At 40.8% G+C, this 27,491-nt stretch overlaps 1 protein-coding gene and 1 long non-coding RNA gene across 7 annotated transcripts in view; one reads left to right on the top strand and one right to left on the bottom strand.

Annotated features, from left to right (window-relative positions):
* Positions 1-14,196, top strand: part of LOC136008654 (uncharacterized) — a 42,012-nt gene extending 27,816 nt beyond the window's left edge. Inside the window, exon 5 of one of the 4 annotated variants that reach the window (XR_010610176.1) lies at positions 14,059-14,196. This is a non-coding gene — a long non-coding RNA (uncharacterized LOC136008654). Of the gene's footprint in view, positions 1-398; positions 484-1,855; positions 2,134-8,111; positions 8,568-14,058 lie in introns of those variants that run through there. The other 3 variants (XR_010610178.1, XR_010610175.1, XR_010610177.1) reach the window with 3 other exon arrangements.
* The window catches only part of SPIDR (scaffold protein involved in DNA repair), a 205,134-nt gene that overhangs the window by 26,664 nt on the left and 150,979 nt on the right, over positions 1-27,491 (bottom strand). For all 3 annotated transcript variants that reach the window (XM_065668224.1, XM_065668225.1, XM_065668226.1), the window contains one exon: positions 1,843-2,001. In XM_065668224.1, the coding sequence (XP_065524296.1) occupies positions 1,843-2,001 (159 nt within the window). The remainder of the gene's footprint in view (positions 1-1,842; positions 2,002-27,491) is intronic.

Raw genomic sequence — 27,491 nt, 5'->3', positions numbered from 1 at the left:
CAAGGCAGACCACATAGTTCTTATTCGCTCATGTGCTGCAAGCCAAGGTTGGGCACTCACAGGCATATCCCATCATGTGCTCAGATATACCATTGGCTCTGGAAACCCATTTACCCAGTGGCAATGAGTTCTACAGTCTAATTATGCTCTGTTGGAATAAGTACTCGCTTATATTAATTTCAGCTATGGCTTTACTGTGGTTTCCATCACACCTAGAATGACACAAAATGTGCCCCAACACTTCATAGTAATAAGAAGTTATAAAGCAGAACTTGGGCTTAAACAATTGAGAAAAAAATGAATCCCTGAACAACTCCCCCACCCACCCATCTTGTACAATGAAATCACGTTTTAACCACTACGCTGTCCTTGAAGCTACACTAGGCTTTTTCTTTTAGTGTTTCCTAGCAGGGTTACCACCAGCACAGCTCCAGCTGAGCCACAGGCATTTTCAGCAGTGTGTCTTCTAATCGTCCTCAGAATAGCCAGAAGTAAGTTACTGCTGCTTTGAAACAGAATTTACACTAGAAAAAGTCTGTCTCTTATTAGCTAGGCAGAGTACTGGAAACACCAGCAGCCAGTTGTAAAACTTCATTTGTATCCAGAATTCCAAAGCCATTATTTAATTTGTTTGGAAAAAATGTAACTTGGAAAAAAAGCCAACAAAATAATTAAATAAGAAGACGTGTTTGTTATTAAAGATCCATAAAAATGCAAGTAGGCTTGAAATCCAAAGGATCTGAAAATTAACACTGCAAGTACATAAAAAGAAAAGCATACTGAAGAGAGCTGGCTGGAAAACAGCAATTCCATTTTGCTAAACATTTCAAAGCTTTGAAATTTGTTTTTGTTCCAATATGAAACAAAAATGAGACTTTCTGAAAGTTTTCATGAAATGAGAGTGAGAGAGAGAAAATTCACTCCTTCTGGACCTGAAAAAAAATATTCCCAACAAAATTGTCTCCAAAATAGATAATGTTTCCAAGAAACATTCTGGTTTTGATGAAACAGCATTTTTCACCAGGAAAAAAAAAGTGTCAGCAGAAATATTATAGCCATTCTAATAGCAAAGGCTTATCTAGATCGGATGCTTTTACGAGAAAATTATGTTGAGAATTGAGCCAATCTAATTATATTTATATAGGTCCCTATGTGAACAACGTGTCACTTTCCTTAGAAAGGCGCTCTGTAAGATACGTGATCTATTTGATTTTTTTCTTTATTAAAGATATTTTATTCAAAGAATGTAAAAGGAATCACAGAATAAGCAAAATCTGAGAGATATCATAAGTCAATTTGTTACTTATCTGGGGGGATTTTTATAAACCTGCAGACATTCTTATTCCAAAATAAGAATGCCTTTAGGATTTACAAGAATTTATTTTTAAGAAGCTTAAACTGTGCTTCCAAACCCATACAGAATTAACTGAATTAAGCTCTCAAACACTAGGGGAAAGTCTGTACTTGAAACTTCAACCCATACTGGGTAGCATTGTAGAAAATCTTACTGTAGCAAATGTTCTGCAATGAAAGGGAGGCAAACTAATGTTCTTTAAGTCATTGAATCTACTGACGAGGAAGAAAATACTCGTATTTTATGAAATATTGCATATGGTCATTCTTCACTATTCCTTTCTCTGCTAACTGTGTATTTGTGTGCTAGCTTATTTATGCTCACTTTGGAGTAGGACTGGCTCAAGTACTATTGATTCCCCCAAAATGGCAATGAGGACGTTTAATCGAACAAAGCCAGATTCAGTTGTTCCAAAGAACATTGATCACAGAAATAAACAGAAAGGCAGATGACAGCATGCAATATGTTCTCCCATGAATTGTTCTCACCTTTCTCTTGTAGTTCTCTGCAAAACTTTCATTCCAGCTAAGCAGCAGAATTTTCCTTCCCATCTCCTGCAATACTGCTCAACATCATCTGCAGAATTCAGGGGCTGCAATTGCACTTCACTGAACATACCATAGGCATCCTGGACAAGGAGGCACAACCTGCAAAACATTCCTCTGTTACTCACTGGGAATTACGTTGCAAGCTTCAGGACAGGGCTTATCCTCCACAATATCTGGACTGGAGAATTCCTACTAAGTAACATATCAATAAACAAACCCAACATCATTAAAGGTTTTCTTGTGTATATTTTCAGGAGGTAACAGGCTCAGGAAATAGAGAAGCATGACTGAAAAAAGGCCTAAAGAGCTTGCACTGGGAGCTAGATAAATTAACTGCTATGCACTATGTGGTTTGTGTAGTTGCAAAGAAAGAAGGTTGAGTTTTTGCCTTACTTGAGGTGAATTCTGCAATGCAGAAGGAGCAATGCTGCAAACATCTATTTGTGTGTATAAGAATTCTGCTTAGAAGTAAACAAAGAAGAGTCTTTCACAAGTAATAAACACTAACACTGAAACTGGCAAAGCAAGCATTACATTTTCCGTAACTTTAAGAGTCCTGAGAATGCAAAAAAAGAAAAGGAGAGTGAAATGTCATTTCTTCTTAAAAAAAAAAAAATCCCAAACAACCAACATGAAACTGCAGATTAGTGTATTCAACATTGGGTATGAAGCCCAGAGGAACTATTTTAAGGAGGTAATTAAAAAACCTGCTAAACAAACAATTTGATTAAAGTAATCTATGGAAGTAGGAGCTGTAGGGCTGGGAAGTATTGCTTAACCAACTTGCTGGCATTTTGAGAAGATATTACTGTCATAGCAGATAAGGCAAAATCAGTGCATGTCATACATTTAGATAGTCAAAAATGCATTTCACAAGATTCTGCACCTCAGATGAGCAGCTGTGATAGCATGAGTCACGCAGAAGAAGGAGGCTGCTGTCTACGAGATTGATTTAATTGCCCCAGAAAGAGACAGTTAAGCATGGAAATTTTTCAAAGGGAGACAAAAATTACCTTTGAGGGTAGCACATGCATCTGTACTTCTAAATAAAACTCAGAGGTGCACTAGGCAGCAGAATTCAGTTCACTTCAAAGGTACATGCCAAAACTACTTTTCCCAGAGCAACACCATTGTTCCTAGCAAGCCAACTCCAACTGCTTTTGGAGCACATCATGTAACATATATGCACCCTGAAAGCATTCAACAGTTGACATTTTAAACGAAATGAGCTCCTACATTTCTCTGGAAGAATATGTATTTTCTTTGCAGGATGCTTAGGCACATGGAAGACGATTAATCACAGTTTCCTTGTTCACTATGAACAGTCTAACTCTGGCTTACACCCTTTAGAGGGCTGAATTCAACATAGGATACAACCCCAAAGGCTTTTGGACATCAGCTGCGGTGCAAGCATCAGCTTACAGTCTTCATTTTCAGATTCTGGTGCTGTTTTAAGGAGCTGGGAGTGGTAGCACTGAACACAAATGAAGGCTCTCTGTATCTCTAGTTACAAGGATCCTGCACAGAGCCTTCACCAGGCAAAAAAAGCTTAGCACAATTCATCTGCAGCCTGCCAAGGTTAAGAAGTCCTTCAGAGCCACGAAACACTGTTTCTATCCTGAGCAACAACAAGTAAGAGGAACCCAAACACTGCTGTGATGTGTAGGCTGGAAGGATACTTACCCTCATCTCTGGGATGAGTGGTGTTCCCAGCCTAGGGAGTGTGACTATCCTAACAATACAAACCCATTTCTTGAACAGCTCTATAACTCTTCCTTTTCTGTGTAAAACAACCTGTGTGATACCTTCTGGATTCATTCCACAGTATCATCTCCAACTCAACAGATGAAAGACTGATGTGCTATAAAAAAGACAGCCTAGAAGCAGACGGTTGCCTGACACTTTCCATGTTAGGACCTTGCAATTAGTCTCTTAGGTCCTAACTCTTTCCAAGTTAGGACCTTGCAATAAAAACGCTCCCAAATTTTAACTGATGTGACTGAAACTAAACTCATGCTTTTGCTTTGTTTGGAAAAACAGAGCTAATATGCTCTGGATATTTCTGAAAATCAGATCGAGGGGACCAGGAAAAGCAAAGCAAAGCAAAGCAAAGCAGTTTTGCCTATGTTAACAAAACATTCAGTGACTGTGATTTGCGAAAAATTAGGCCTTTGTATCTTGCAGCAAGCAAGGGCCAACTAAGTTAGTGTCTCAGATCTGATCAGTTCAGTAGTTTCTTAACTGATCACTGGCATTTCTCGTATCTTTACTGAGACATAACTGAACACAAGTAAGTCTCAGACTAGCTGGCACCAGCCTCATATTAAGTCCTCTGGGACATGTTAATTGCCCAAATAAAATTAGCTTGGTTGGTGCTGAAGACATCAGTCACTAAAAGGGCATGTTCCCAGTCCTTTTAAGTCAAGCAAATAGCTGTCTGCTGTCAGACACGGGAGTTTCAACTCCCCACATCCCTGGCTGCATAGTTCCATCTCTTTGTGGTGGCAGCATAAATTGCCAGGACAGAAAACTGATCTGACCAAAAAAATACTGTAGCCAAATAATTATCGTCATCAGGATCAGATCCTTCAAAATTAACACTGTAGAAGTAAACTCTGTTTGCATGGAGTACTACTTCTAGACAAGGGTGTATTTTCCAGGCAGGATTAGGAGCCTGAAGCTCCCACTCCAGCTGTCCTGTGTATGTAACACAACATCCCAGGTCTTACAATGAGAGAAGAGTCATCTTATGACCAAGCCTGATAACTAGAAGTAAAGGAAGAATGTGGGTCTTACATTGCTAATGTGCCCATTCACGCTAGTGGCGCGTTTGCCACCATGAAGAAAGGCACAGCAGCAGAACCTGTTGCATCAGACTCCAAGTACTTCTGCTGTTATGAGCACACACCTGACATCCACTGTACCAAGCTTGTTCTAACAGTACCCAAAAGGCAGCCATGATTTCTGAGCAACATGAATTTAAAATGAAATACATATATATTCACCTACTTGGAAGACAGAATTTCACTAACAAGCTTTGGATGCCCAATTTCAAATGTCCCAAACTAAAGCTGTGAAGAGAACTTTGAACATATGTTCCCTGCTTTAGCGCACTTTTAAAACAGTATGAATGAATGACGACAAAACGCTACTCAGCTGAATCCCACAACAAACTCAGCGATGTGTTGGAAAACTGTTCTCATGTTCTCTGAAACCAGGTCTGTTCCTATAGATTTTGCACACGCTGTTAGCATCACTAACAGTAGCAGCTCAGCTGCTTTCAGAGACTGTTGATTCATGGCCTTCACTTCCTTACCAGCATTGGATTTTTGCTTGATTTCACTCTATTCCCAGAAAAGTGTATTTGTATTATTTTCCCATGTTACAGTGTTGCTCTCATATTTCAGTAAATGTTCTTGCAAATAAAGTTTTAGCGGCAAGTCTAACTGTGATTAAAGCAACAGCTTGTCCCATGATTTTTTCCCTGCTTTGAAGCTCACTACCAGGATGAAAACCCAAATCTAAATTATGAGACAAGCTGCAAATCCGCAATGAGCATCTGCCCCCAGGAATTCAGCATTTATGTTTTGTGCACATCTATCACAAGTACTTTTTTTCTTGTTCCATAAAATGTGGTATTTGTACTGAATCAGTTCACCAGCTTAAACGTACCTTGTCAGTATGCATAGTAATGAACTGCTGGGAAAAAAAAGGGCAACATCTCCATTTTTACCAGTGGTGCTTGCGCAGGGCCATCTTTACTCTTGGGACAACAGGATGTAACCTTGCGTAAGACCTGAATTTAAAATATGGGTTTGGAAAATGATATTTCTCATGCAAAGGAGCAGAGAATTCACTGCAGGAGCGAGGGGTGGCAGGAATGCCAGTGGAGGAGCGCATGTGAGAGAAGCAGACTAAGGGAAAGGTGAAGTATGACTCACTGGTAATAACAAAGGGGGAGAAGCTAGGGAATGATAAGAAGTGAGGCAGAGATTAGCCTTTTTTTTCCCCTTCTTTAAATAATGACAAGTAGGTCTCAGGCAGAAGCTTGGGAAGATTTTGTTAATTTGCTAATAGCCAGGAGCAAGGATGGGGGCTGGGGGAAGATGAGACTGATTACTCTGCATTATTTCTATGACTGTGCTGATCTTTAGGACAAAATGTCTCCCAACAGAAATCTGGAGAGGATTACAGGATTACTCTGCCATGCCCTTCTCTTACTTAGTCACTCCTCATGGGTAAAGGGTAAAGCCTTCTTTTACTATTACTTTTTTATGCATGAAAAATCGTATCTCTCCATATTGCTGGCTCATAGCTGGCAGCTGACATTCTGGAGAGGTAAGGATGACAAAAATCTTCTTCAGTTTTGGTCACCTCCAGCCTCCCCTGTGGCAAGATGAAAAGAATCAGAAGTTCTGCCTCCAGAGATGAGAGTGTATGAGGCCAGAACTGGCTGATGACACAGGGATTACCTTTAAGGAGTCTTGTGAAAACAAGCAGCAGAAATTTGTCATTAACAGATCTTAACTAACAAATAATTGTTTTACCCTTGGGTAGGTAGAAGGACAACCATGCGTCTCACAGCAGCCCTTCTCCATGAGGAGGTAAGCTGTGCAGTACAGCCTGAGAAGCCAGAGAGCCAGGCGAATGCCATTACCCTCACAGTGCTTGGCGTGCTTGGCAGCGACTTCATTAGTTACTCTCTCTTTGGGAGGGAGGGAAAAGGGAGAATGGGGAAATGTCTGAAAAGTAATTGAATTGTATTAGCTCTGATACTGGCTCATTCTTTATCTTAACCATCCAAGAGACAGCTGGTGCTGCTTTGTTTGTCAGAAGGACGTCTTATCTCTTTGAGGTGCGGTCCTAGCAGAGGCATAAAGCACACGTACATAAACACACGTAAACAAAAACCCCCTCTCCCTTAATCACCAGAGGCACAACACTACCTACACAACTCTCATTCAGCAACTTGTCTGGTCAAGTCTCAAGGTGGAGCTGATTAACTCCTGCTAATATGGCTCAGATTCAAATTGTAACCTGCAGGACACCACCCTACTGGGATTTAATTTATCCCTACCTTTTGCACTCCTTGCATTCACCATACCCATATTATCTCTGAAAAATCAAAGCTCAGGGCACAGGTCTAAACACACGTGGCTAACCATCCCTCTCTCCCACCCCCTTGTAACACTAGCAGTATTTTCCTATTAAAAGCACTGTATTCACCACATCATGCACTGCTTCAAGTTCCCTTTTGAAAAGTAGGCACCTGCTGTAGCCTTCTTTAGGGAGTAGCACAATTCAGAGTCACCTGCTGAAAATCCACAGTATTTGCTGCCACTAAATAGTGAGTGAAGCTCTACAGAGTATAACTATGGATTGAATAATATAAATAAAAAATAATGATGATGATAACTAGCCCTTTCTAAGCATAGGTTGCAGAGGTACACAGGTACAGAGGAAAACACAAGCACAGTTGCTTCTAGTTTATAAGGGGAATGCCAAGCTCAAAGAAGAGTCCTGGTCACAACTCCCTCCAAGTATAGATATTTCTAGGACCCTGGCCGGTGCTCTGGTTTGAAGTATTGAGATGACCAAAATAGCAATCATTTGCTTTGAAAACTGGAGGTTAAAAATCACTGAAAGGCTGAGTTTGTGATACTACATGGTTTCATTCTGCAATTGTGGAAGGACCCAGAAGAAAGAAAGGAGAAGGCAGTTCTGGAGTGCTGGACATGGCACGCATGGGAACTGCGCACACAGTTAACACCAGACACTCCAGCTCCATTAAGCAAAAGACAGGCTGTCCTTGCAGAAGTATTGGTGGAAACCGCACATGTGACAGGAGCATCACCAGGGGAATGAGCAGTCTTATCTCAGCATCTTAAGCAGAAAATGTGTAGCAGAGGCCTCCCCAGTCTCAGGAAAGGAATCCTTTTTTTTTTTTGCAGGCACTTCTTAGTATGTGTGCAACAAATTATGTAACATACTTTGCAAAGAACTCACTACAGTAACTATACCAAACCCACCATTTTTATATATATGTTAAAAAAAGTGAGAAAGAGGAGAGAGGTTATAAAATAACTGCTGCTTATTCACGTCCTCGAATAAACACTTACTTCAATACAAACTAGAAAATCAAATACAACTGCCACAAAGTCTTTCATGAATCCCCACCTGCTGATTGCTTTCTCCATTTCTTCATTCAGGTTAATCCTTCCACCTACTGTTTGCTGCCTATGAGCTGAAAAAGCAGCACTCCTGTGGGAAACGGCTTTTGTGTGTAGGAGGAGACCTGTATGAGCCAAACGTATCAGCAGGGCTACCTTTTTTTAATGCAGAACATGCATGTAGAGAATGGAGCTCCACAGCACTGTAAATGTTCCCACTCAAAACACAGACCACCACCTGCCTGGTGGGAACACATACAACTTCTCAGGAATAGAAGTAGCACAAAGCCCAGAGAGCTTTTCATATTTGCCGTAACAACCATGGCTTCACACGTGACTATTTTTTCAGCAGAGACCATTTCTTCTATGAAGTTTTCATCGCCCCCCCAATAAACTTTCTTAACTCTCCATCTGACACTGTCTCTAAGTGCACTTTCAACTTAACTGCTGATGCGTGTGTTTGATTTGAATTTTACTCAAAAGTAAGCAAAACATTTAAACCCATAAAAAGACATTCTTGACATCCACTCAAACACAGTATGAGGCTATAATTTCAAGCACTTAGAGTTGCATTTGAGAAAAAATTTCAGTATCATCCAATAGCTTCACTTATCTCAGATTCATAAATGAATATTAAAGTTGCTGTATATTGATAGCTTAAATCCAAAGTAATTATGCCATGTAAATAAAAATCTATTGTGATGACTTGCAAGACACAGAAAGTTATGAAAAAAATAAATTCCTAAGTACTGCCTAGAAATATAAAGGTTGAGCTGCAGAAGAAGACCAGTAAGGCCTTCCTCCTTCCAAGATCCCCCAGGCACCTCCACGTTAAACTGCACGTAATCTATGGTCCTTCTGCTAAGATCCAGTCCATACAGCTTGTTACATAAATAAAAACAGTTTTGGGTGGTAACAAAAAAGCAAGCAGATCAGATCATCCCAGCCTGTTTTGGACTCACTATGCTGTTAATTGTAGTTGGTAAAAAAAGTAATGATGCACACACTCCTCAGGTTCTCACTGTACCATTACTTCAGCATGGAATTCTATTACAATCCCTTGGTTATTTCAGTATACAATTCCGAGAAAATACTATTTTCCTCTATGTCATGATTTACTAATCCAGAGTAAAAATCTACATTTAAGAAACTTACAGCCTCAGCTGAAAACTGCAAGTCTTTCTAATGGATGATCTCCAGTAGAAAATTCATGTTCCAAATATAAGGTGTAATTACCACCCAGCCATTTACAGTACTTATCTATGAATCTGAGGAGGGGTTCTTTGTTTATTTTTTTAAACTCAAGACTTGTAATTATTGTTTTGGCATTCAAGAATTCCAACAGTCGGCAAAGTGCTGCCAAATGATCTTCTCTTGCAAGGTGCTCAGCACCCCCCTTTCCAAGGAAAACAGCATTTGGTTGCTAGTTCTGGCAGCATTTCATATCATCTTTTCTCCACACCTCAGTTCCTTATATGTAAAAATCAGAATAAAAGACCTGTCTTCACAGGGTGATCTGAAAGCAACAACTGAATAACACGATTGTATCTAGAAGGGCAAGTCCATAAAGTCTACTCTTCATGTTAGATCTCAAATTTGAGTTGGAGCAGGAGGCTACATATATGTATGTGTACATACATATATAGAGAGAGGGCTTCCTTGCGGGGCTTAGAGAATTCTCAGCTGCCCGTGCAAAACCCATAGCAAGGGCTTTGCAGCATCTGGAATGAAGCAAGAACACAGTAGCAGCAGCACTGGGGTCCCTTATCTTTCAAGACTATATTATTTGTGGATTCTCCAGATTTACTTCTGAACCACACAGACCGTGAATGGTTTACTAGAAGGTTTTACTTAAAACAACATGAATTCAGTATTAAAAAGAAGAATAACTGCCCATTTCAGCAGGCACAGAACATCCTAAAACACATTCTTGGTAGCATAGCATTGCACATGTGCTTCCCCAGTGCATGTGAAAGGTAAATGAAATATAATAACACTGCGGTATTTCTTACAGTGCTGTGCCTGCATTCAATAAGATATTCTGCTGTTTCAATGCCACATCACCACACTGAACTAACAGAAAAATATTCATCAAAATAAAGGGCAGAACAAAGAGCAAAGCAGAAAAGCAGAAATGAAATCTTGCTGGGGCTCCTTCCCCAGCAGAAAGGCAATTTGCCACTCTTTCTTGCAGGGTCTGCTGCTGTTTCTGTTTTCCACTCACGCTGTTTTTCTTTACTCCGCTTTGGTGGCTGCCTTTCTTCCCTAGGTGTGTTTCTAAATGAGGGAGAGGGAGCGTGTTTGTGTGTGCACGTTGTGTGTTTACAAGAGTTATGGTAGCAGTTCTCAGCAGTCTGCCGAGAGTTCTAGGAAACGGCCCCTGTTATTTTATTCTGGGTCAATGTCAGCTCATGTCAGGCAGTAAAGATCACACAGGACAGCTCGCTCCATCGCGCAGCCCTGGCCGGAGGCCTCAATGGGAGAGGGAAGGGGAGCGAGCTGCGAGTGGGCGGAGAGCCTTCCCAGCACTCTACCAACCACTGCAGGAGGAATTATGATAAACACCACTCTGGAAACCAGATACAACAGTACATTGTGTTCTTCTTCAGAAAAACAACCAGACTTCGGCTCACTTAAAGTAAACAGTTAATCCTGTTTATCTTTTTCTATTTTTTTCCCCCTTTCTTGATGAGTTGTTAACAGAACAATCTCTTCTGCAAAGCAAATAAAAGATCCCCTTAAAATTCGGGCTCATTTTCTCTTCCTTCAAGCAAAAAAAAGACTAGTTCGATATGTAAACTTTCTACTATCGGCAAACAGTGTGGAATAACAATCTTTCTTGGCTTAAACTGACTTAACAAAGTGATGCCAAAACTGAATGAAACCTTTCCCTCACATATTTTATTTTGGAAAACTGAAGTCCCAAACAGAGTGTTCTCTTCATCCCTTTTAACTATTCCTTTTCCGACAAGAACAAGCAGAACTGGTTAAAACAAAATCAGGATGCGTGGTGTCCTTGCAGGTGCCTGGGGAGCACAGAATAGCTACTGAGCAGGGGGGGTGGCTACTCCCAGGTTTTCTCTCTGAGGTGGGAAGAGGAGTCAGGGTGATTGACCGCAACTGAAGTAACAAACTGTTACCCTCCTTTACAAAATAAATGCTTACTGTGCAAATTCTTGATGTCCCCAACTTTCAGTATTAAGGGTGATTAATTAGAAAAGCAGATGGAATTGATTATCTTGTTTTGCTGGAGTCACCAGTCCACCTATTAACTGCTTCTTACTGGGGACTCCAAGCCAGTCCACCGAAAGCTATGAGTTTTTCCAAAGGCAATTATAACTTTTAGCACTTGGGAGTTGAAATAGTTCCAAAAGTCAACAACAAAAGTGTGCTTAATATCCCCAGTCAGTAAAAGTTTGTTGATTTAGCTATTTATAATCATAAAAATACATGATCTGCAAAACTGAAAGAGGGGAAGGAAAATATTTCCCTCTTTTATTTTTACTCCTTTTGAAACCTCCAAGATTCTGGGTTTTCTATGGAATTGATGTCATCATGTGCAAAAATGTAAATTCAGGTCTCCAAGTGAACATCTGATTTGCAGATATTTAAAAAAAATACTTTACACGTAAAACTTTCCTGGTTTTCCTGTTTCGTTTTCCTGTTTCATTTTCCCTTGAGATTTTGACTTATTTTGAATTTGTTTTAAAATCTTTTGCTGCAGTTGCTGAATTTATGTTGCTCTGACAAGCTCTGCCGTGGCACAGCTGGACAAAGCAGTGCTATTTCCCACTGCAAAAGCCAGGCTGGGGACGCAGCTATCAATGGGCCAGAACCCCAGAGGAGCAGACTCAGGACCATGCCCCACTGTCCACCACTTAGCCCACCATGGCCTCCAGCCAAGACTGGAATAGCCAGTATTGGTAGGGCAGGATTGCTGTCGAACACTTCACCTTGCTCCAAGTGCACCCTGTCATTTAACCCTCTCCCTTCCAGTGCTGCAACTGCACAAAACCTGCATGGCGCCTCTCTTATGATCGTGAGTTTGGCCTGCTAAATTTGTCTCCAGATTGATGGACAGTCCACAGCATTATCTGTGAAGGACCCAAATTATGCTGAGGTGCTGCAGCTCTGAGCAGAGAGGTTATGAGCAGTGGTAATGCAAGGAAGAAGCAGCATAATTTTGGTAAAACCTCTCTCCTGGGAAGCCAGAGGAGAATATGGCAGTGCTATGGTCTCTGCTTGTTGGAGAAACTCCTGAGTGTAGGAGAAAAAGGAATACACTTAAATGCTTAGGGGCTCCCCAGGTTTTGACCTTATGGGGGATAGCCACCATCACACCTACTTCAGGAGGAAATGTGTCAGCCAAGAGGAATGCAGACGAGAGGTGAACTGATGGGAGATCATTAGGAGATGAGGCAACAGCAGGTGGAAAACGTGAAAGGTGAAGAAAACAAAGATCAGGAGAAAATGTTCTCTGATATTACCCCTTTTCCACTTCCTTTCTTACACCTGGCTGTTCTCCATGCCTGGTAGTTAGAGATTAGAGAGGGAAATGCTGGTCTGTGGCAACAGTAGTATAATCCCAAGGATGATCTACAAGCATTACTGATGGGAGTGCTTTCCCCCAACACATTCAGATTTTTTACATCAGAAATTATGGACACAACCAGTGCTGCTGAAAGGCTGGTGCAGATGGCAGTAGCTTTCCAATTTGAAAACAGAGTTTTGCTACCCTTTTAAGCTTCCATTTGAACTTTTCAAAATGACAAATCCCATTTTCCATTGTAGGTCAAGCAAAGCTTTATAAATTACATTTAAATAAGCAGTAGGTTTGGGCCATTATCCAAACCTCACTCAAAGTAACATCTTTCCATTGACTTCAATGAGCTTCATGTCACACCATATAGCAGGCAGAGACAATACCTGGGCAGTAACGTTCCTCCACCTTGATTTAATTCAATCATAAATACAAATTCCATGTTCCTCTTTTAAAACTACTGAAACTGGACGCCATCAAGGATCAAACACTGAAGTAATTTTATAAACACCACACAATTTTCTGTCATTTCAAAGAATCGCTTTTAGCAGGATCAGAACTTGGAACACACAAAAAAGAATCTTAAATCTGCCATATTTTGGTGTTTTGTTTTGTTTTCCTTTCCTTTTTTTTTTTTTCATTTAATTGGGTAACCTTAAAACATGTATAGAGAAGCTCCTACTTCTTTCATCACTTTATTTATCTTTGGATGCATATGTATCCTAGTGGGAAAGTGTCCTAAAAGAAAAAGTCTCTACTACAGCATCTTAATCACAATTACCCCACACGGATTACAGTCTTTATTTTATATCTCACGCATGTAGAATACTATTTTATTGTAATGACATAATCAGTCATTACACTGGATTTCATATAATAACCCATGTCAAATACTGAGTAACTCTACATGTGATATATTTGGTTCTGATTTTCCTTTCCCCTGTAAAAAGGAAACAGTCCTGAAAGTAAGAATCTGTTCAAATATCAGTACAGCATAGTTTGTTCTTATTATTTATATTCTGAGAAGAAAGAAAAAAGGAGGACTCAATTAATCAAAAATACAGGAAGAGTTTAGAGAGACAAAAGATAATCATGTAAATTAGAACTGGATTAGGGCCCTTAGTAAACCTATCTATTCATGCCAAAAGCGGTGATTTAATATTCTGTGGTTAAGATTCTGGTTTTGTGTCTTATCCAAAAGAGCATCAACAATAGCACATTGTTCTCCTACCACCATGCTGGTGTTACAGCCTCTGATATGATTCAGCACAGACTTGAAGAGAGAGGCACAGCTAAAGTTTGGATTTTCCTGAGCACTGCAGGCCAGCAGGAGATGTAATATCACAGCCAAGATAACAAGATACCTTTTGTCTTTAAAACACACCGTTTCCTGTTGATAGTATTCTGTATTGTCACACTTCTCTCATCCTCTTTTTCCCGACACAGACCTTCCTTAATTGAGACTTCACCACGCCATACGGAGGAAACATTAGGACAGGGGTGACTTCTACATGCTTGTAGAGCAACGACGGTACAATCCCTGAGCCTCACTGGAGCATCAGTGTCACAAAACCAGATCAAAGCTTTGGCATGGCTGCTTAAACATCATTTGCTGCTGCTTATCCTTCTTAACCACAGGCAATAGGGCTAGTACTTGCATTTTCAGACTACTGTCTGCATCTTAGCAGTTGCATTTTTCCCTCTGAGGCTCTCCACTGTGTAAGATCTCTCTGCATTGAAGGGTTTCAAGCCAGCTTGCTAGGCTGCTCTGCCAGCCTGGCTTCATCCCCATCCCCAGAAAAAAGCACCCAGGAGCCATCAGTAGGAGGCTTGCATGTTGTGCTTCAAGGCAGCTCCTTCCTACTGGACATGTGATACAAGGTACAGAGAACCACCAGCATATAAAAATGATGACATTTTGTACCAATATGGGCCACATTCTTATGCTTGTGACACACTGTGATGTTATCTCCACTGACAGGTAATGTCAGACATCCCTGATCTTGGATCATGTGACACTGTGCAACTCACATGCTCCTAAGGTGAAGCATAAAAACAAGCTTAAATTTAAAACATGGGAATACACTAAAACAAAATCGACAAAGCCTCCAAATTATACTCACAAGGATACAAAATGTCAACATTTTAATAAGTGGGCTTTCTGACCAGTCATTTTGCAAACATGTTTCCCAACTTCTACCAATGCAAGAAGTGAAAATATAAGCAAGACAAAATTACAGACAATGAAACACAGTAAGTGAATCCCATTCAGATCAACCTAAACAAGGCCAGGTTGGACAAAGCCTTGGGTGACATGGTTTAGTGTGAGGTGTCCCTGCCCATGGCGGGGGGGGGGGGGGGGGGGGGGGGGGTTGGAACTTGATGATCTTAAGGTGCTTTCCAACCCTGACTATTCTATGATCCTATGAGTTTGGTTTACCAATTTAAAAAACCCCTAACTTAAAAAATCAGAACTGAACTGGACTTTCTAAGGCAGTGGTTTCAGAGTAGGAAAATGGCATAGTTTCAAATCACAGCTTTTCAGCAATTTCACAATTTTTCAATTGCTTGTACAAGCTTTTCATAAGAAGGCCTCTTCTTTTTTTTTTACAACAGGATCTGACAGAAAATTATTTCTTAGAAAAATTCCCAGCCATTTTTCCTAGAAATATTTTTCAAAACTGTCATGCAGTAACTCTGCACTAATTTTCAAGGCTTTGTTTTGACAAAACATAATTATGCAGCATACTGAAGAATAATTATCCAGTATGCCTCAAAGTAGAAGCAATGCTGAACAGTGAGCGGTGGAAATGCAGTACACGGATTTCCCGCTCTTCTTCTCTCACAATAGCTGTCAAACACATCTGAACATATGTGCAGGTTTTGGCTAGGATAGATTTAATTTTCTTCTCTATTAAGAAGAGGTAGCTGGTATGGGCTATGTCCTGAATTTGTGCTGCAAAGAGTGTTGATAACACAGGGATCTTTCTGTTATTGCTGAACAGTGCTCACACAGAGTCAAGGCCTTTTCTGCCCCTCACACCACCCCATCAGTGAGCAGGCTGGGGGTGTACAAGAAGTTGAGAGGAGACACAGCCAGGACAGCTGATCCCAACTGACCACAGGGATATTCCATACCATATGGTGTCATGCTCAGCATATAAAGCTGGGGGAAGAAGAAGGAAGGGGGGATGTTTGGAGCGATGGTATTTTGTTTTCACATATAACTGTTACTCATGATGGAGCCCTGCTTTCCTGGAAATGGCTGAACACCTGCCTGACCATGGGAAGTGGTGAATGGATTCCTTGCTTTGCTTGTGTGCACAGATTTTGCTTTACCTATTAAACTATTTCAGCCCATGGGTCTTCTCATTTTTACCCTTCTGATTCATTCCTCCAACCCACGTGGGGGGCGAGTGAGCAGCTGTGTGGGGCTTAGTTGCCAGCTGGGGTTATACCATGACAGTCCTTTCCGGCCCCCAAAGTGGGGCTCAAAGGGCTTAAAATAACGGCAGGTTTGACTGGAATGTGCTAGATTGAATCCATAGGTGCTATTGCTGTTTAGCTATCAACAGGCTCCTCTGCTTGCCATGGGGCTTGCTTGCCCCACTGTATTTTAGACTCCAGTGCTTGTTAGTGGCCACTTTCTGCTTTCAGTGCTTTGCTGCACTGCTGTACTGCTTATTATCTTACTCTGCTGTGCCAGGGAACATTTATTTGGTAACAGTGGTGGTGATGTGCCTGGGCTGGCAGATGGCCAGGGCATCGCTGCTGTTTCTGTGCTGCTGTACTGGACAGGCTGGAACTCCAGTGTGAACTTGAGTCAAAGGGTCTGTGACCTGTGATGAGTCCACACAGGAGCAGGTATATCTCAAAGCGTCTGTGGCCATAATGATGTCTGTGCTACAGCAGGTACACTTCCAAAGGGACTGTGGCCAAAGGGTAAGTGTGCTGCGGCAGGTAAACCTTGAAGCATCTGTGGTTATGAATAAGTTCATGCTGCAGCAGGTACAACTTGAAGCATCAGTGGCTGTGCATGAGGTCATGCTGGAGCATCTCAAAGCATGTGGCCATGTATAAGCCCATGACAGAGCAGGTATGCCTCTGAAGGGACTGCAGGCATGGCGTAGGCCATGTTGAAGCAGATTTACTTCTGAAGGGACTGTGGCTATGGGTAAGGCCAAGCTGGAGCAGGTATATCTCTGAAGGCATTGTGGCCTGTGGATAAGGCCACACTGGAATAGATGAGCCTCAACAGGACTATGCCTGTGGATAAATTAATGCCATAGCAGGGAAAACTATAAGAAAACCTCTCTTGCGTGCAAATTTTCAGTTACAGAACTTTTCTTTAGAAAGGCTAATGCATTCCCAGTTGCCAGCCAGATCAATGCTGCAGATCACACACTGCATATTCAGTGTTTTTAAGAACTGTTATACTCCACTAACTACAGACAAAATTTGTATTCTTGTAAACAAATGTAATAGCTGATTTGGTGTCCTGGGCTCAGCAGGTAAACCACAACATTTGGGATGAGCCACCAAGAGAACATTTAATTTCATCCTACAGTTGTTTAATTTCGAATCATAGAATCATAGAATAGTTAGGGTTGGAAACGACCTTAAGATCATCCAGTTCCAACCCCCCTGCCATGGGCAGGGACACCTCACACTAAACCATCCCACCCAAGGCTTCGTCCAACCTGGCCTTGAACACTGCCAGGGATGGAGCACTCACAACCTCCCTGGGCAACCCATTCCAGCGCCTCACCACCCTCACAGTAAAGAACTTCCTCCCTATAACCAATCTAAACTTCTCCTGTTTAAGTTTGAACCCATTACCCCTTGCCCTGTCATTACACTCCCTAATAAAGAGTCCCTCCCCAGCATCCCTATAGGCCCTCTTCAGATACTGGAAGGCTGCCATGAGGTCTCCACGCAGCCTTCTCTTCTCCAGGCTGAACAGCCCCAACTTCCTCAGCCTGTCTTCATACAGGAGGTGCTCCAGTCCCCTGATCATCCTCGTGGCCCTCCTCTGGACTTGTTCCAGCAGTTCCATGTCCTTTTTATGTTGAGGACACCAGAACTGCACACAATACTCCAGGTGAGGTCTCACAAGAGCAGAGTAGAGGGGCAGGATCACCTCTTTCGACCTGCTGGTCACACTCCTTTTGATGCAGCCCAGGATACAGTTGGCTTTCTGGGCTGCGAGCGCACACTGCCGGCTCATGTTAAGTTTCTCATCGGATTTGAATTTATAACTCTGTCTTCCCCTAACTATTTCTCTTTTCTTCCCAATCTTCCATGCTACATATGTTTTTCACTGCTGCATGTACTGACCTTTGTATACATACTAGCCCCAGATTTCAATATTAGCTATCAGTGAAGGATTCCCAGTATTCCTCATTTTTTCATTCCACACTGTGGACACATTAGCATTAGTTTTAATCCTAATGCTGGGATGTTAATGCATTACAGCTTTTATATAAACAGTATGCTCTTTGTATATTTTATATTACAATTTCTAATTATTAAGTTGTTATAATGTGGTAGGAGCTGGGTCAAATCTATTATGTAAATATAGGTATAAGAGCAACATCCAACTGATGAAGTGGCAAGATGTTTTGCAGAAGTCAGTTAATATTTCTCCAGTGGACAGTATTGTTTTCTAGCTAAAATACACCACTTAACAAAAGATTATTTGGTGAGCAGGGTAGGAAAAGAACTCAAAAGTGAACAGAAGTTATTTCTTGTCTACATGCACAAGTCAGCAACAGAGGAACAGAAATCTTAAAGCATCAACACAGATCTGCCCTGGGACTCTGGTTAACTTCTCCAGCATCAGTGCTTATAAACCTTGGTTAGAAAGCAAGCAGCAAACACTGTCACAGTTATTCCAAAAGGAGGTTGTAGGAGCAGCTTGTCACTTCTAAACTTTTAACATCTAGGCAGAGGGTGCTGCTCCTGGCCTGGAAGGCCATACACTTGGGGAAAGCACTGTCCTCACCACCTGTATTTTGCCTACCTAAAGAGCAACAAAGACAATTAATCTACCTCAACAATGCTTATAAGGTGATATTGATTCGGGTCCAGAAGCACACAAATGGGAACTACTGTTATAACTGTTAAATTATGACAATTACCACACTGATCTTCTTGCTCTACTGACTCAGCTTACTGAAGCTGCCAGAGAAGATTGCCTAACCCTGACCACTGCGTTAGGAGTTATGAAGTGGTTTAAACTTTGGGTATTTGCAGTTGTGGAATAGGTTGCACCTCCTCAAACTCTCATGCAACTTACATCATGTAAATGGAGACTTCAGAACAATTTATCTGAAGCCTACACTGGGCAGAGATACAAGTACCATGTATTAACACGTAACACAAAAATGACCTAGGATCTTATCACAGCTGCTTACAAAGCGACTCTCCCAGAGAGCAAGAATATTATCTCTCAGCACTGCAGCAGCATTTTAGTGTACAGTAAGAAACTTCCACACAGCTTTTTTGTACTTCAACAGGTTTTAGTCGGACGTTTTCCCAAGATACAACCATGCCAGCAGGAGAAGGCAAGGAATGCCTTTCCATTGTCTTTCTAAGTCCTGACCAAAACCCCTATAATCAGATCAAAATACAATGATCTGTGACAAGGCCAGTTTGCAGTATGTGGGTAAGACACAGAAGACTGCCATGTGAAAAAAAAAATGACATCAATTACCTCTGATGACATAAAGCTGTACTAATGTAAGTAAAACTGCTCAAAGAAAGCAGAAATCAGAATTTGCAATGCTCAGTGTCAGAATACTTGGTCTGCCTAGAAACAGATAAGATTACTTTCCATGTTCAACTTGCTTTGTGTAAGATTTGACATTAAAAGTGGTTTTGGACTGAAATTTACCATAGGCAATTTGAGGACACAGCAAACTTTTTACATTGTTTTCAAATTCTAGTTGAGTAATGAACCAAGTATTAACATCTCCACCTACACTTCCCCACAAACTAAACTTTTTAATGACCAGATTCTGCTAGGAAAATGTCCAGCTTCCCATGACATGCATTAGAGTGCTCTAGATTTCAAGATAATTTTTGTTTTCTGTAGCTTATCTTCTGTCCACTGAAGGATTTTTCTGTCAAATCATAAAATTCTGCATGTTTCATACTCTCCAAGAACAGCAAAATTTTAAACTAAACATTTTTTCCATCGGCAAATATATATATATCTATATCTATATATATATACAAACATATGTATATCCATATCAAGCCTGCAGACTGAAAATACTATGTCAGGCAGTATCAACATTTAGCACCCACAAACTAAAACCCACTTTCATGTCTGGAAATATTTGGTGGAGATACCAAAGGAATGTGTATCAGCCCTATGCAATCAATTCCCCACTCCTAAGCTGTAGCACACTGCCCCCCCTCCTACCTAATAACTGATGGCAAAACAGGTTGAGGCAGCATGAGAAATCAGATCAGGGAACTGATTTGGCTTTAACAAACAAACCTCAGACATAAAAATAAAGTTATTTACCTGGAGTATTACATCCAGCTCTGGAGTCCTCCCTACAGGAAAGACATGGACCTGTTGGAGCAGGTCAAGAGGAGGGTCACAAAAATGATCAGAGGGCTGGAGCACCTCTCCTATAAAGAAAGGCTGAGAGAGCTGGGGCTGTTCAAACTGGAAAAGAGCCTTTCAGTACTTAAAGCGGGCTTATGAGAAAGATGGGGACATACTTTTTAAAAGGGTGATAGAACAAGGGGTAATGGTTTTAAACTAAAAGTGGGGAGATTCAGACAAAATATAAGGAAGAAATTTTTTTATTATGAAGGTGGTGAAACACTGGCACAGATTGCCCAGATAGGCAGTAGATGCCCCATCCCCGGAAACATTCAAGGCCAGGTTGGACAGGGCTCTGAGCAACCTGATCTAGTTGAAGATGTCCCTGCTCATTGCAGGGAGGTTGGACTAGATGCCCTTCAAAGGTCCCTTCCAACCCAAACCATTCTATGATTCTATTTTTCTTTTCCATCTGTTTGCCGACTTAGCATCACAAACAGCTGTTCCAGCTCAACTGAACGGACACCCTGGCATGTAGTTCTGACAAGACAGCTCACCCGGGTGAGGAGACACGGAGAGATGGATGTGGAGTCAGACTAATTTTAAGCCACTTCAGAGGGATAGAGTATAATTTACCACAGACTTCCTTGAAGAGGGATCACAGCTTTGGTCACACCCGACATGAAGCAGAAAAACAAACGGGCCTTTTGCCCCTGGTGGAAGGTCCATCACTACCCTCCTGCCTGAAATGTCTGTTCATTGGCTTGGTTTTGATGGAAACATTGGTCTGAATCCCCCACCTGGCAAGAATGACTCTCTTGTAAGAATAATTTTTACACAAAATATTTACATAAATGATAGCACACAATGTTAACATCAGAAACAATATCATGTTTTACTTTAATAGCTGCAGAAAAGACAGACCAATTTAAAAATGAAAACTACCTAATAGGAACAGCAGGAACACTTCAAAACCAATGAAAGCCAGTCTAATGGAAAACACGTTTAAAACCCTACAAAAAGTTTACTTTTTTGCATATTTGAAACTTCATTTAGTCTTTTCAGTGTGCCAGTGTGCATTTACAGCTATACCCTACAAAACCGCACAAACATATCACCTAGTTTCCTCTAAAAGAATTAGTTCACTAACAATCAATATATAAAACAGTCTTCGAAAGTGAAATCCAGGCTTTCAAACTCAAATTTCTATTTGTGTCCAAATGCTAGCCACTATCTCATATTTCTTCTGAAGTATCTTCCGTATAGCTCACTGAATTTGTTCAACTTACCTGCAACTTCAAATGCGGATGCTGTGCAATGGTCTGCTTGACATACTTTCTGTTCTATTTATTAAAAAAATATTTTAAAAAAATGTTTAAAAATAACCTCTAGTGATAGCTGCAACTATTGAAAAATACTAGAGTGAAAAACTGCGTTTAAGATACTAACTTTAGCATTTCCTTTTCTCAGGCTGAGGCAGATCAGCTGGTGAACGAGACTGTTGCAAACACCATTTCTCTTAGTTTATCGCTTTGCACTTGCAAGAATTATGGACAGCTACATTTTTATTATATTTTTTCATAATAAGCAAAATGCACATTTTACAATCAGGAGGTAGTGACAAAACCAGCAATATCTTTCTAGCTGACTTAAAGCGGGGGAGAAAAAATAAAAGAAACCATGTTTGCTGTTTTTAAAGAATTAAATGGATATAAATTGTCAGGCTCTGGGTCATCACTAAGCATAGGCCAGAGCATTGGCACGAATGACTGTGTTGTGAAGCCTACAAGCTTTATTTGGTTTTTAGTTCACATTCCTGTAGAGTGAGACATTCTTAATTCGGGAGAGCTACGGGTAAACATTTATGGGAAAAAATTATTAAATATTTCCTTTCACAAAGGTAGCAGGCAAAATAAAAACATAAACGCCCCCTGCACACAATGCTAAAGGTGCTTTTTAAGTTAAAATTCATCAAGGCAAATGAGGTATCCATGTTCCTTTCCGACAGGCACTTAGAGCTTTTATTATTGGGAGACTAATATTCCCTCCACCATTCATCCTTCATGAACTCATACTATGTTTATTTTCAGATAGGGACAACATTATCCATACGTGAATGTGCATATCAAATGGGCTGCTCCATCATACGGAGATAATAGTAATTATTTGGGCCCTATGTACACTTGGCACTTAAATTTAGCATTCCAGAGGAAGTGAAAATACTTACAAGGGTAATGATACTTGTTACAACACCTGATGTAATACATAACTACTGGTCACTTCCCAAACCTCTCACTGAACTCCAGTAGCCTTTGAGAGCTGTTTATTGCAATTCAGTTTATGACACAACGCTTAAATGTTCTTACTCCAAAAGGCTCTAGAAAGATGAAGACCATCTGAAGATTTTCTCTCTAAATATGAAACATATTCTGCTTGCAGGATGTTTCAGAATTTTAAACAAATACGAAACACAGTTTATTCACCTTGGTGAAAGAAGTCATTCTGCAGATGGGTCTGAAGCTTGAGAGGACAAAATGCACAGTGTAATGAAAAGCAGAATACAGGACTTTCTCCTGGCTTTAGCCCTCGGCACTGCAGCTCATTCCTCTAAGTTTAAGGAATCTACAGAAACACCTAAGAACATATATCAGATATGTTTTGATCCATGTGCACAGAAAGCAGAGTCTAACTCTACAAGCACAAACATGTTGGCCTGACTGTATGTGGGACATCAAAGCTCTCTTCCTCATCTGGCCAAAGTAAGGTACAAACTTTCCCTACAGAAAATTTAAACGTACCCACACCACCCCTGCTGCACTTGAAAATGTATGTGATTTTTAGCTATTAAAAAAAAATTAGAAGTTCACATCCTTCTCTTCCTTATAGCTACAAAACATGCATGCCAAACGCCTTCTGAACTAGGAGACTGAATGCCATGTCCAACTTTGCTGGGCAGGCAGATGGATTCCATTATGACTAAATTAATGGCTTTCACATCATTACTCCAGGATTAAACCTGAGCCATTTACACTTCTTGACTTCAACAAATACAGGGTAAGACCCCCATGAAACAGACGGACCTATTCCAAATACACAGTTAACCCAGGAGCAGTTGCTGAATGTAGAGCACATGGTATACCTACCACAAAGCATACTACTTTCCCCAGCAAGTAATTTCCAAAGCTGCTCTTCTCTGGCTCCTTAGGAAGGGTGCTCCTCTCCTGATCCCTCTCTGCATGTCAAGACTGAAGTCAAAAGATTTTGCACTAAATGGGAAAATCTCCAAGAGCAACCTGGCAGCTTCTTCCAGTCAGGCTGCAAAAACAAGGCAGCTTTTCCAAATTTCATCGTGATCATGGTACTATTCGGGTTTATTAGTTTTATTAGTACTAGTACTAATAAATACTAATACATCCAGCACTTCCAGTATTTTATTAGTATTTCCAGTATTTGATACAACTGCCCGCAAACTGCCCCAAAAGAATTGTGGGACATTCTGCAGTATAGCAAACCCAGGGCATACGTTTTCCTGAAATGTCAGGTAAGCATCTACAAGATTTTCCTTTGTGGTACCACCTGGTACCACAGTGGTGTCACACCTGAAAAGTCAGTAACAATAAGGCAAATTTTGCTCCTCAGATGTCCAATGGCACGATATTCCAAAGATTTAACCTTCCCAAACTATACAAACGAAATATATGGCAGTACTAGTTTCACAGCACTCTGTGCCACCACAGCTATGCATGAAAATGTAATATAGCTTGGCCTTTGAGGAGAACACAAAATAATTCAAAGCCAGAACTGACAGAAGGAAAATAAACTACTTTTTCCCTGGGAACTGAGCTATGCTACATAACTGATCCTTCTCAAAAAACCTCAAGTACCATACTTGTTTGACTGTTCCACTAGACAAACTCTTGCCTGTTTCTCAGGGGAACCAAGAGTTTTTATTCGGTGGTATTATTAGTCATATGTGTTCAAACATCAATCCTATCTGTTAAAAATGTTGGTGCAACAATTGCAGCTTCTTACTGATGAATGATAAAATGCTGCATTCCACTTCAGCTTATTGGAGATTTCAGAATTCAGGTAACTGGTGACTAACATAGCTAAAATATAGCCAAAATGAAGGTGGGTTGGGTCTGGTTTGGTTTGGTTTGTTTTAAAGGAAAAACTTATTTGTATGTGGCTTACTACATTTCTTCTAGGAAACAATAAAATGGAAAAATGCCCTAACAAAACATCAAGTTATTATGACATCCGGAAACACAATCCTACCTGATTGCCACACCTTTTAAAATCATGCATAAGGAGCCCTTTGTTTCCTGGTTTTTGGAATGTCAAGCAACTCATAAATGATAATCTGGACCTAAATAAATGTATGCTGGTTGCAAATTTCTTATTTATTTAAAGCATGAAGTGACTCACTACTTCAAGTATCCAAAAAGCAACATCTTTCCCCAGTTTCTTACCTAACCTCCCTCCTAAATAGCCAACCTAAGATTATACCAACACGCTAATGACAAGCTGAATTTTTTTTAACTGGTTTAAAACATTCATTAGGCTGTTTTAAATATAATCAGAAATGCTTAATATTACTATCATGATGCTACTTTAAAGCGAGAAGGTAGCTTTAAGTCTTCATGGTGGGAAAAACTGAATTATAAGGATTCAGTTTTTTTAGTATTCCCTTAATGCAATTACCTCAGTTCTTGTATTTTGTCACTCAGTATCATCAAGAATAGCTAGCAGAATGGCAAGAAGTAGAAAGATGAAGAAAGGAGAACAACTCTGACAATCTCATCAAGACTTAAAAAGCCCAACATGACGAAAGGTTTGTTGGTTGGTTGTTTTTCAATAAGAGGAAAGTATCCTCACACCAGGGTCACTTCACCTTTCCTTCCTCTTTTCTCATAGCACAGCTATATGAGCTCACAAACATTCTTTGATTCAAAAGACGGTTTCTTCGGTTACTCATAAAGAATTACTCACTCTTGGCCAGTGGTTTGTATCAACTTAAGAAAGTAACACAGAGAGACGTGTTTTTAAAGTGGGGAAATCCCAGCAACCCACAGACATGAGCAATGAAGATGCACACAACTTCTCAGAGAACAGATGAGGGGACAAAAAGGAAGCAAGGTCAAATCTCAGTCAATCCACTGCAAAAACTGCCTAAATTGGGGTTTGAAGAATTCCTTGACAAACAAATCAAAACTGCGATGTCCAGTATCCCCCTCTCTCCAGCCCCCCTGAGTAATATGTCGTTGCTCTTAACCAAAACTACGCTTGTTTAAACACAGTTTCACCTACCTTCGCTCATTATCTGGTCAGAATTAATGATTATCTGATTAATAAATTATTACTCAATTACCACTTAACCCAATCCCCATCCTCCTCCCACACCTTTCAAACCACAGTAAAAATAATGAATGTTCATCTCATCGTCTTCTTTTTACACATCTGCTTCTCCTCCTCTCTTTCCCACTCTCCCCAGATTAACACATTCTGGGATTTATTTTCCTGTATCATATCCAAGAACTAGAAAGCCCTCCATACCTTTTTGATACAGGGTGAATAGGAGATGCTGGTCCTAACCCTACCCCCTGCACCGCGTATTCTGCTCTCGGCTTCTGAAGAGTGTCAGACTGCTGCGGTATTTCCAGTTCCAGCAGAACTCCTCAAACAGCGGTCACACATCACCCAACATCCCTCAATCCTCCTTACTCCTCCAATGCTGCTTTTAGGGGTTCTTTTTAAAATCACCTCCTTTCAGAGAAGGAGCTCCATAGCCCAGCTCAGTTCATTGGTTCAGAGAAAACTTTCATTCATCCTGAATGAACCAACTGCTTTAAAGCAGATCAAAAGAAATACAAACTCCTGAATAATCGTAGAATCATAGAATAGTTAGGGTTGGAAAGGACTTCAAGATCATCTAGTTCCAAACCCCCTGCCATGGGCAGGGACACCTCACACTAAACCATGTCACCCAAGGCTTCATCCAACCTGGCCTTGGACACTGCCAGGGATGGAGCACTCACAACCTCCCTGGGCAACCCATTCCAGTGCCTCACCACCCTGATCACTGTACTGCCCTCTTCCACATGCTCTGTAAGCGGTATATACTGTGTGCCATATGCCAAAAGTGATTTGTATATTGTCTTGACATTCTTTACGTTACCTACACTGTCTGGAATGCCACACTACACAGGGTGCAAGATCATTTATGTAAGCAAAATATGACCTAACAAGCGTGTAAATCCCTTATTTGCATATGCAAGAGAAAGAGCTGTGAGCGCCAATACTATTTGTATGTGCAGTTCTTTGCTTTACATGCCATATCAGTTCTGCAAACAAACAGTAACTATTTAGCAATATTCACCTCTTTCTATTGTATAACAGTGAACTGGGGAGAGAAAGAGAAAGGCAAGACTTTAATGTCCACTGATAAATAGCATACTGACTGCAAACTAAGTAGTGTAGAAATCTCAAGCTTGTGCTGTAAGAACAGAAATCCATGGCTGACAAAACAGCAGAAAATGGAAAGAGCAGCCTGATCAAAAGATCAGAACTGCAAGAGGCTGTGCTGCTTTGGGAGAAAACAGGGGTCTAGAATGAATAAACACATAGTTTCTATGTACCCTTCATACATATAAATGTACACATAAAATCCACACATTCTAAGCTGTTTGGTGGGGTTTTTAATCCATGAAGCAAATATAAACAAAACTTACTAAACCTTCCTGTGTCTGGAATCTGAAGGTGGTAAGGTTAAGCACTCTGAAATCAACAGATGACACATTGAGTCTTTAGTTTATATATTCTGCACTGTAGGATATCTGGTATTACACCTCTTTTGAGTATTTTGCACCTGAGCTTCTCAACATACGGTTAAAGAATATCTACTTGTACTAGCATGATCTGCAGCTTCAACAGTCTGTTAACATTTGAATTAGGGGACATCAGAGTCCCAGTGTTGGGTAACAGGAAAGCTGTCAGTCCTGGCACTTCGGTACGTGCCACCCAAGCTGCTGCTTCGCACATATGGGAAGAATCATGAGATGCCCCGACAGAGGTAGCTGGACCAGTGTGGTCTATGCTCTAATTGTCAGGATGGCTTGGTAACAGTGTTACTTCAGCTGTCTCTCATCTTGAAATATATCCTGCCTCTGGTGGCATGAACCTCTCGGGCTGGAGGAGGAAAGTCTACCTCTTATCTCTTTCCCCCTTCTCTCTTTCAACCCCAAATGTTTCCATGGTAGAGACAGCTGTAGCTGCTGCCAAAGAAAACAAGACATTTTCCCACCTTGAGGGCATTCCC

The sequence above is a fragment of the Lathamus discolor genome, chromosome 2 (genome assembly GCF_037157495.1).
Source record: "Lathamus discolor isolate bLatDis1 chromosome 2, bLatDis1.hap1, whole genome shotgun sequence".
Lineage (NCBI taxonomy): Eukaryota > Metazoa > Chordata > Aves > Psittaciformes > Psittacidae > Lathamus > Lathamus discolor.
Note: the sequence above shows the minus strand (reverse complement) of the source record. Positions and strands in the feature narration are given on the sequence as shown.